The 11,938-nt window shown below is 32.3% G+C and overlaps 1 protein-coding gene across 1 annotated transcript; it reads left to right on the top strand.

Moving 5' to 3' along the window:
• The first annotated feature begins 872 nt into the window (after window positions 1-872).
• Window positions 873-10,771, top strand: LOC149943711 (nose resistant to fluoxetine protein 6-like). The gene is made up of 15 exons (XM_090175276.1): window positions 873-1,218; window positions 5,099-5,343; window positions 6,098-6,212; window positions 6,274-6,361; window positions 6,661-6,755; window positions 6,834-7,010; window positions 7,490-7,583; window positions 7,643-7,732; window positions 8,202-8,367; window positions 8,817-8,896; window positions 9,111-9,233; window positions 9,295-9,415; window positions 9,966-10,152; window positions 10,212-10,354; window positions 10,414-10,771. The coding sequence occupies exons 1-15, from the start codon at window positions 915-917 to the stop codon at window positions 10,648-10,650; spliced, it is 2,265 nt and encodes a 754-aa protein (XP_090031402.1). The 5' UTR covers window positions 873-914; the 3' UTR covers window positions 10,651-10,771.
• Window positions 10,772-11,938: the final 1,167 nt, after the last annotated feature.

Here is an 11,938-nt window from a genome sequence, read left to right as displayed (position 1 = left end):
TCTTTTTTAATCGAAAATGAATTTATTAATACTTATTGATCATTCGTGGGCACCATGCTGGAAATCACTCCCGAAACGAGAGCGGAGGTGGATGAACGTCACCGGTGTGACGTCAGTTATAGGGAACCAATGAGACACTTGGTTGATTTTATTTTATGGGAATGAGCTTACCGTCAGAGCGTGACTGCGATTGTTAGCCACATTCAAAATCTACTAATAAAATAATTTCCCCTAGAATTAATAAATACATATTTGGTTTCACTTATTAAAAATATTAATATTTGAACTCAAAAAATATTCAAATTAAACGTTCCATTTTACCTTCATTGGAGTTTTGTGGTTTTAACAATTGGGTTGCCCCGAGGGTTGCCCTAACAGCTTAAAATTTGAAATTCATTTTTTTTAATATTTTTTAACTCTTTTAGTATGAATAAAAGTAAGGAAACAAAAATATTAGAAGCCCGTATTTAACCTAATAGTACTTCAGAGCAACTGAAAAATTCCTGATTTGTCAGCGCTAATAGGTAATATTGAATTCCAGATGCAAAATAAATTACTTTCTACAATAAGAACAGACAGCAGTTATTTTCAAACCGAGCTGAATCTTCTAAGAAAAATATTTAACGACTATAATAGACATTTGTAATAGATTAAGTTCGAGCTACGGGGACCCGTGTAGGGTAAACAGTCTACGCGCAATAACGCTACATTCCTTAGTGTTTTATAACGCGAGTTTACCCTGTCTAACGTCGCGGAGAGCAACCAATGATAGGTAAGAAGTGAAACGTCACAATATTTTCCAGAGTATTTTTTTCCAAATTCCGCGATCTCCTCCGAAGAGAAAGAAAGTAAGAGACAAAGTGCACCTCGGGACTCTTCCGAAGAAGCGACGCGGGTTAATTTAGTTTACGATCATGAGGTGGTCTCACGCGGTTGCGGGATGCTTTCTCCCAATTTTCCTCTTGTGCCTGTGTCCAACTATTGCGGACAAATTGAGTGTTTTTAAGAATCCCAAAACGGAGGTTTCGGAACAGGTGGCTTTCGACAAACTATCGAAAATGGAACGCGATTTGAAATCCGGAATTGAATCTCTGATCAAGTGGACGCTACCCGTGGCGCTGCGCTTGAGTTCCGAGGTGGACCTGAGCGAAGAATGTGTGGCATCTCTCATGAAAACGTTATTCGCCATCAGAGAATTGAAGCTTTGGGCGATGCAACGTAAGAAATTCAATTAGATCTTTTCTTTTGAGTGTTAAATTAGACATATTTGGAAAATAGTGTGGTTATTGTAATAATCTTTAAAACGACCATTATTGCGTAGTTTATTTATAATAAGTGAAAAGTACCTAATAGTGGTCGTGTTTTATGTTTTAAATATTAGTTATAACGCGTGTGGCTAGTCTACCTTTAATTAAATCGTAATTGTAGTAGACAGCTGTTATAAAAGACACTTCAATATTAAGGGGAAAGAATACCGTAAAAGCCTCTTTTTCGTTCAAGCTGAACGTTTCTGGTTTAACAATTACACAATTGAATTATATTTTTCTTATTAGGCAGAACTTTCCTCTAATGCTTATAATAATTTGTATAATTCAAATATTAATAGTTAACGAGATATAAGGTCCTAACAAAAGGGTAGTTTGGCCGCTTGCCCAACTTGTTTAGCTCCGGGGGTCCGAATTAAAACGTAATAACTTAATTACTTTTAAATTAAAAATGGTCAAAATTATTTTAGGCACTAAACATGAGGCTGTTCTACGCTTAAATATTAATTTTATGAGTTAAATTACAATATTAAAAGAGTTCAGCTTGAAATAGCGCGAAAGTACACAATGTCCACTGTAGTCTTCCCCCTTAAGAATCTACATCAATTTATAAACGTATTGCTGTTTTAATCGTGATGAAAATGGTTTTACTTTGGTAAACCTTTTAAATTGCTACTTCTTCAGCCTTGGATATGTGTTTGAGCGAAAGTGGATATAAATTAATTAAGTTTTAGCCTTAATTGGCCGAAATTTAAATATTTTCATTGCTTGGGTATTCCGAAAATAAACTATAAATAAATTAAATAAAATTAAAATTGAATAAAATTAAATGAAATTAAATTAAAATTGAATAAAATTAAATGAAATGAAATTAAAATTGAATAAAATTAAATGAAATTAAATTAAAATTGAATAAAATTAAATGAAATTAAATTAAAATTGAATTAAATAAATTAAATTAAAATTGAATTAAATAAATTAAATTAAAATTGAATTAAATAAATTAAATTAAAATTGAATTACATAAATTAAATTAAAATTGAATTACATAAATTAAATTAAAATTGAATTAAATAAATTAAATTAAAATTGAATTAAACTAAATAAAATAAAAAATAAAATAAAATGAAAATAAAATAAATTAAATTAAAATAAAATAAAATAAATTAAATTAAATTAAATTAAAATTAAATTAAATTAAAATTAAATTAAATTAAAATTAAATTAAATAAATTAAATTAAAATTAAATTAAACTAAATTAAATGAAAATTAAATTAAACTAAATTAAATGAAAAATAAAATAAAATGAAAAAAATTAATAAAGTAAAATAAAAGTAAATTAAATTAAATTTCGACCCCTTTTTACTTTTACTTTTATGTTATCTGAATTACAACATCAAGTTATTTAGGAATAAAAAAAATTCAAATGTCATATCCGTTAGCGTCTCATATAAATGTCTCCCTTGTTTCTAACGCCATCAACGACCAAAATCAGTGTATTGACATTACTTGGAGATTTCCTCTGACTTTTTTAATATTTCACAATCATTATAATTTCGCAAATTTTTCCCTGACTATTTAAAACTACTTAACATTGGGAATATTTTCTTATTCACTGACTTTTTCCCTGATAACCCTAATTTCCCTGACCTGTGATAACCTAGAGCGAGATCAACGCATAACCCAGACCAAAGTCTCAAGATTTCCTCCTCGAAATAAATGATGGATCAGTTCCCTTTCTCGAACTATAAAATACGGGAGGTCACTTGTAAATGTTTTTTCGACGTCACTAGCTATTGTTATTGAAGCTACAGAGTGGGCGCTCGAGTCGATCAAGATTTTTGAATTTGAAGTCCGCGGCGAAATGCGTGCGCCGATGAAGTACTTAAAAGATTAAGCTCTTGGCGTGGAGAAAATCATTTTATACTTTAATTTTTTCATCGATTAATTTTATGGAAACTCTAATCCAAAGTTCCCAGTAAAACCCCGCCCCGAGGGTTGCAACAAAAAACACCAAAGTATCCCCAAGTCCTTGGATTAGAAAAATTTCCCTTTTAACAATTTATGACTAAGGAAAAGTCACCGCACGTCGGGTCAGTGGTGTCCGACACGGGAGGCTCCACGCGGTGTTTTTACGATCGCCAAAATTTATATGGAATCGAGAGGGAAGTAGTATCTTCACAAATACCCTTCAAAACGTCAGTGGATGAAATTCAAGGCCAGTAAATCCCTCCCGTCCGTTGCGGACACGATTAGAACGAAAGATAAACGGTTAACTATCCGTCAACTCCCGGAATGCGATGTTTGGGAAATAGGTACCTCAAACCGGCTTCAAGAAACATCGTTATTTCGGATTTGGTGCTTCCACGATATGAGGCCCACAGATTTTATTTGAATAAACGGTTCAGTGTGAGTTTACCATTTAAAAGATTAATTTAGAAAGTAATAGGTGCGTTTAAAGTGATACATCATATATTTAATTACGTCAGGTAAATCAAAATATTTGACCTTCTAGGAAAAAAATATGTATTGTTTTGTAAATAATCAATGTCATGGTCAAATACATATGATAAATATAAATTTGCTGAAACTTTTTGGTATTGGAAACCTTTAAGTAGAATGCATTTCTGTCATTAGCCTCACACTAGAAACCTAAATTAATCATTTATTAAATTAGCATAATTAATAATTATATATCATTAATATACATAATATAATAAATATTATATATATATATGTTATTAATAATAACATATATGCCTATATATCTAATACGTACAATATTAAAATAATTTTACTATAATATTTTAAGTATAATATATTAATGTAATATATTAAAATAATATTTTACTGTAATATATTAATATATTTTACTATTATTATAATATTTTAATATATTATATTATGATAATATAATAATATAAATATTAAAGTAATATATTAACGTAATAAATTAATATAAAATATTAATGTAATTTCTTATTATAAAATATTAATGTAATTTCTTATTATAAAATATTAATATAATATATTAATGTAATATATTAATGCAATATATTAATGAAATATATTAATGTAATATATTAATGAAATATATTAATGTAATATGTTAATGAAATATATTAATGTAATATATTAATGTAATATATTAATGTAGTATTTTAATATAGTATATTAATGTTGCATATTAATGTAATATATTAATGTAATATATTAAGGTAATTATTAATGTAATATATTGATATATATAAATGCAGTATATTGATATATTTAAATGCAGTATATTAATGTTACATATTAAAATAATATATTGATGTAATATATTAATTTAATAAATTGATGTAATATATTAATTTAATATATTGATGTAATATACTAATTTAATATATTGATGCAATATATTAATTTAATAAATTTATGTAATATATTAATTTAATATATTGATGTAATATATTAATTTAATATATCGATGTAATATATTAATTAAATATATTGATGTAATATATTAATTTAATATATTAATAAAATATATAAATGTAGTAAATAAATGTAATATATTAATATAATATTGTTATATTTTAATATAATATATTAATGTAGTATATGAATATAATATTGTTATATTTTAATATAATATATTAATGTAGTATATGAATATAATATATTAATGTAGTATTTTAATATAATATATTAATGTAGTATTTTAATATAATATATTAATGTAGTATTTTAATATAATATATTAATGTAGTATTTTAATATAATATATTAATGTAGTATATTAATGTAATATTTTAAGATAGATATAATTATAATACTTAAAACAAAACAGTTCTAGATGCGAGTGGAAAACCAGGAGCCGGGTTGTTATCAGGTACTACGTCTCAACTGGGATCTTACCATCAGTGCATGAGAGTGGTGATTCCCGATGGAAGTCGCTCCACGAAAAAGCAGCGTCCACTTGAAACTGGGCAATTCTGCATCGTCACAGTTCGACCGCCACTACCACCCAAGCCCAACCGAATTGTATTCTTCAAATCGGTATTTTTCCACATTAACGCCACGTTTAAAACCGAGGTAAGTCAAGAACATTTAAACGAACCAGCCCTTTGCAAAAGTAACATAATACAAATAAGTTTGACACTTCCTATAATATTTTTTAATGACCATTAAATCATGAAATGACTATGGTTTTTGAACTCTCGACGATTCGATTCTTGTTTACATGTATCTAAATTAAAGGAAACGGTCCCCGAGAAATCACCACCGACAGCCAATGTTAAAAAACCTGAAAATATTAATAAAAAATAATTGAATTTAATTGAAGATTCAGACAAAGCTTACTTAAATATCTTTAAAAATAAAAATAACGTTTCCGTTGTCGAAAAACAATAATTTATAAAATTAACATTTACAAACATATCTTATTTTCTGAAGGTACTTATTTTAGAATAAAAGGAAGTTTGTTCTCCTAAAAATAACCACTACCCATCAGAATATCACTATTCCAAATCGAGAGGTCCGAAACTGGCTAATTTTGCTTATGGGATTTCGAAACTAAAGTTATTTCGGAAATTAGAAAAAAAAAATTGACATTTCAGAGCGCAACTTTCGAGTATATTTCTGATTTTTAGGCTGATTTAGATATTTTTGAACTGATTTTCACTCAGTTATCGGAATTTTAAAGTTAATATCAATTTTTTCAAAATCAGTTTTCTCTAGAGTGTGGACAGGATTTGTAAGAATGTCGGACCCCTCGACCGAAATGTTTCTGTGTTATACTTAATAGTGCTAAGTAACTTTTGCCAACACTAATAAGCCACCCATTTAGCTGATGAACTATCTCAGTGAAATATTATTCGCTTCGTACGAACACGCCATCAAGTTGGGATTGTGCATTCCTTCCGCTTGTCAGAAAGAAGATCTGGACCAGATTGTGGAATACGGTTCGTTGAAGACTCTTCCAGTGAGCTTAACTCCAAATTAACCATTCTTTCCCTGTCGCAGCGGGAAGTCGAATCGGAGCAAACGTCGAAGTCGAAAGTTGCGAAGTACCGCAACCATTCCACATGAGCACGTTACAGATTGTCATTGTGTAAGCTGTTGTTATCAGGAGTGAAATATCGAAGTTATTTGTACGATGTAGTTCTCAAACATTTGTCTTCAGACCAGAGCCGAGGAGGAATTATGACGATTTCCTCCAATTAATCTTGGTTTAATCTTTTTAATAATGATTTCTTATAATTAAAAATGGTCTTGACTTTTAAATCTCCAAAGTCGATTTGGGGCCCACAAGAAAAACATAGAAGTTGATTAAAGACGGCTTTTTCAATAACTTCAGTATTATAACATAGTAGAAATATTTAATTTTCAAAATTAAACTTGTTTATTTAGGGCATTGCTTTTAAGTTTTATAATAATATGTCTGATGGCAACCATAATTTCCGAAGTTCATCAACACAGGCTCAGGGTGGATAAGGAAATGGACAGTAAGTTAATTGACCGCTCGATTCCCAAAACTCTGGCCCTGTTCCGAAATTCTCAAACTTCATTAATTGCATTCGCAGTAAGCTACGCTCAACGAATTATGCGATCATTTTCGATAGTTGAAAATTTCAGAAAGTTTTTTGGAACTAAACCAACCGCCAAACGTTCATTGGATGCTATGAATGGCATCAGATACTTGTCGGCCACCTGGGTGGTGCTGGGACACGGTTATTTCATCTTTAACAGAAATTTATTAAGTATGATAATCAGCAGAGAAAAACGATTGAAATCCATTGAACAAGGAAATTATATATTTATACACTGGGAATGTCTAAGCCCCTGATGATTTCCACAGAAACGGAGGTGGTTTGTTTCCAAGATTTTCGCTCATGATGTCAGTGGTTAAAATCTGCGTCGATTCGAGATTAAGCCTTATCTCAAATATCTTGCCTACAATACCTGCTGTGCTCTTTTTTGAACAATTTTAATACGCGGAACTAAACTAGTTTCGTAAAGAACATTATAAATTATCCAAGAACTTCAGATACTTCTGGTAAGTCCATTTTCCTAGTTAACGACCAACAGCCAATTATTTTGAAGATATGACGTAGTTTAAATCACACCATTTTTTCCACGTGCATTCACAACATGATGGCAATATACGCGTTGACATTCCTAGTGAATACATGTATAATTTCCTACTTGAGCGTATATGAAAATGATTTTTATCGTACAGGAGAATCGTTCAATTTCAAAGCGATGAAGGAAGACTTTTTCTTAACGGCCATCACGGGTGCTTTCGTGTCCGTCGAATCTTTCCTTTTAATCACGTAAGTGTCAAGCTAAAAACGCTCTAAACACTGGGCTAACAAATTTCTACTACGCATAGGGGAGTCTTACTTTCGAACAACGTCGTCATGCATTTCGACAACAATCGATCTTACACTCCAATCATCATCTTTTTACGCAGGATTTGGAGGTTAAAAAAATATTTTATACTTTATTCCAAATTCTTGACCACTGAAAACCATCAAATTTAGCTATGCAATCTAGTGGATTGATGTCTAATAAACATTTCGTAGTGCCTTTAATGACTAAACAATAATTGAAACTATTTAAATGTTAATATGTTTAATTTAAATATTATTTTTACCAAGTATTTAATCCAATTTTATTTAAACATGTTTTTAAACATTATAATACGTTATTTTAACATAGTCTTATGATTATCATTTTTATAATTCAACATTTTAATAATAAAAAGTATAATTAAAATAGTACGAAAATTGGTAAATTTGGTGGGCTTCGTGATTTACAGATGGCGACCACGGCATTTTGCTCAATTAAACTCCAAAACATTCTATAAGAGTGGGGATAGCTGTTTGTTTGTTCTCATTTGCCTCTATTCGTTTTTGCTTATACTAACCATATCGGTTTTCCCTTTTAAGGTTTTGGCCAACTGTTCTGGTGATGACGGGTGTAATAATTCTTTTGCCGTTAATATCTTCGGGACCAGACTTCAAAGAGACCATGGTAGACCTCGCCGACAATTGCGAAACAAAATGGTGGACCAATATAATTTTCATCACAAATTTCATGCCATTAAACTCTGGGGTAAATAACATGTTTTCAACCCATCGTTTATAAAGGATATATAGCCTCTAGAACCTCTAAAACATACCCAAAAGGGTTCCTATATTGTCCACTTTCGGGCCTCCTTAGTGGTTTGTTGCGGATTTAATCCCTAATATTGTTAGGGTCTCAAATGCAAACATACGTAGCATAAGTATTGCAATTAAAAATAATAAACACCTAGCTGATTTTCAAAGTTATTGCTGTTTAGTTCAGCACCGAGCCCTTTGATGTCTAAATATGTTGAGGGTAAACTATACTACTACCAAAGACGAAAATACACTATTCAGTTCGTTTGCAAGCCCAAGTTGGAGCTGGGTGAGAGGGTCAGTGTTGAAAGAAAAGAAAATTTTCCCTTAACAAAATTTATACTTACATGGTTACTTATGATACAAACTATTATGAATTTGGTTTTCGTGTGGCGTTTGCAGTGCCTGCAGCACTTGTGGTACGTGTCCGTTGACATGCAACTAGTTCTACTTAGTATCGTCTATTTCTACCTTCTATTCAGGTACAGTACGATGGTTGCCTTCGTTATAATAAAGGCCCGTGCTTAAGCAACAGAATCGAGATACGAGACAGTCTAATGACTAGAATTGTCGAACTAAAATGCAAAAAAACTTAAAGAAATTTCACGTGCACGGAACTTTGTTAAAACGTAGGCAACGAGACTATTTATATTATTCTAAATACGGAAACTGAAAAAAAAAACGTAATTTTTACAGAAAACCACTCTATGGAAAGGTGTTTCTGGGCGTGTGCACGTCGATAGCGGCAGTTTCCAGTGGACTGGTCACGTATTTAATGGACTACCCTCCAGCTGCCCTAGTCAACTCTTTGGATGAAAGGTAGAGTCGTTACGGTGAAAATTGAATGATAGGGTGTTACATTATTTTATGTCCAACACAGATTGATTATAGAATTTTTCCGCAACGTGTACGCTCTACCCCACGTTCACCTGGGAGTGTATAGCATTGGTTTATTTCTGGGAACGTACCTGGCAAGACACAAGAATACTTCTGTAACACGAGTACGTAAAGAAGCTATAATGCAAGACGGTAGCGAGAATGAGGAAACTTTATCAATTAGTTTAGTCATCCCATGTGATAAATCTAAGGAATAAAATTGTGGAAACTAACAAAGCTAGGAGAAAATATCAGACTATTATCACATTTGTAAAAGTTTTAAAATAATCAGATAATAATGTTTTTCGAAAATTATTAGATTAATAATTTTATCTAAACTTTTAAACTATAGTCTACTCCTTCGCTTAATTGCCCTGGCAACATTTATAAAAACAAAATCTGGTATTTTGGTGTGTATATTTTTAATTTCAGTATATTGAGTCGATTCTGAATGGTTTTCAATTTAGCAGCGCATTTTGTTTCTATCAATCTATAATATAATCTAAACGTATAAAAAAGGGACTTTCTATTGCTAATTTTCGATCGTCACATCGTTGGGCCAACAGAGAGAGGGGTGATCAAAGAGAAAGATCAAATAATTCTTACGATCTCTAAAACTTTCGGGATAGCCGGGACCGTTACGCTATTCATTTTTATTCTTACTTTAATTTACAGGGTAAAGCTGCACTAGCATGGATAATGTCCGTTTGCGTTGGAATAACGGTAGTTTACGCCGTCTATCCGTGGAACGTTGATGTGCAATATACGATGTTGGAAACCGTGCTTTTCTCAGCGACTCAACGGACAGTTTGGGCTCTTTGCTTAGCTTGGGTCGTGTACGCCTGTTACGTCGGCAAAGGAGGTTAGCCATTAAAAATAGTTCAGTAAGAAACACGCCAATGAATTTAATCATATTGACAGGCTATGTCAACAGCATATTATCGTGGCCCGGTTTCCAGCCGCTAGTCAAAATATCCTACGGTCTGTACTTGGTTCACGTACCCGTTTACCTGGTCTTCTACGCCTCCAGACTGGGAAACCAAGACGTCTCAAACAGCGCATTGGTAAGATAAATTTACGTAAAAGTACCCTTAACCTTAATCCGATAAATTATATTTTAAAGATATACAATTATTTCGGAACGTTGGTCACGAGCCACATCTTGGCTGTGTTCTTGAGACTGTTCTACGAGGCACCTTGCATCGAGTTAGAACGCGTATTTTTCTCTTGGTTGTCAAGTCGTGCCAAGAACAAGTCAAAGAAGGTCAAGGAAAACCCAACCGAAGACATTTACATGAGGAAGAACTCCAATAGTGAGCAAGAGGGCGTTGAAAACGGGGCCTTCAAAATACACTTGTAGACTATACTTTCTAAATGATTACACACGATTGTACCTCGTTATCAAAATTAATTCTAACCTAGTTAACAGAACGAATAAGCTAAATATTACCAATAGACCGAATTTACATATAACATTCAAAACTGGGTCTCCTTCTATGTGAAATAAATCAAATTTGATCCAAGAATGTCTTTTTGAGCGAAGCTTTCATTAAAACGAGTTTATAGGAAATTTGTTTGTCGGGGTGGGTGTGTATGTGTGTGTGTGAAGGGGGTGTGTTTGTCACGTTACTCAGCTAGTAATCACATATAACCAAACTTAACTTTGGGCTTTAAGGCTTACGCTTAGCGGTATAAGCATAACAAGTCTAGATGTTGCAGCGACGCCTTCGAATAAAAAGGTACTAGACCAGTGGCGTACACAAGGGGGGTTTCTTGGTCCAGACCCGCCCCCTTGGGTCTACCTTAGCCTGTACTAAATTTGCAACCCCTTCTTGATCCCCTCATTCATGTACTGAAGACTCCCCCCCTTGACAAATTTCTGGCTACGCCACTGTACTTAATTTATAAGTATGTATTTAAACTGTCAAACCCGACAAATTCGCCCAATTTACTTACAAAATACATTAGTTCAAAAACAAAATCTTACCTGCATTCATTGCACCTAAACAAATCCTTTTCTCTCGCGATTTCTGGGAAAATTAACTTCCATTGACTCTTGTTTTTCCCTTCATTGCCCATTACGTTGTCCAAGACATTATTAATATACGAATCCGACACATTACTAATTGCATTTTCTTGATTCATATTCTTAAGTTGTTTACTATCCTTTAATGGTTGCGAACGGAAGGGGCGGACTGCCAACTGGCTACTGGCGACAGTGGCTTAGCCAGAAATTCGTCAAGGGGGCGGTCGAGGTATGTGAGTGTTAAGAGGGGGGTCGAGAAGGGATGGAAATTTAGTACAGTCAAAGGTAGAACCAAGGGGGAGTTTGGACCCGGAAACCCCCCCTTGTCTACGCCACTGACTGGCGACGTGGCGAGTCAAGTAACGAAAGTAAAATGTAAAACCAAAATAATCTTTAAATCTTTAGTTTTCGTTGAAATCGAATAAAGTGGCACTGATGACTGATCTAAGAGTTGGTTCGTTTTCAACAAATTCATATTTTTCTTCACAAATACGCACTTTCCGCAGTAAAAAGCCATAGAACTACTGAGCTATTAAAGATAAGCTATTCTAATACTATTTGTTCTCGTTAATTAAGTTTTGAACGATAAAAAAATATTTTTCAAAAGGAATAAAAAGAAATT

The sequence above is a fragment of the Leiobunum rupestre genome, chromosome 5 (assembly GCF_980474605.1).
Source record: "Leiobunum rupestre chromosome 5, qqLeiRupe1.1.hap1, whole genome shotgun sequence".
Lineage (NCBI taxonomy): Eukaryota > Metazoa > Arthropoda > Arachnida > Opiliones > Sclerosomatidae > Leiobunum > Leiobunum rupestre.
Note: the sequence above shows the minus strand (reverse complement) of the source record. Positions and strands in the feature narration are given on the sequence as shown.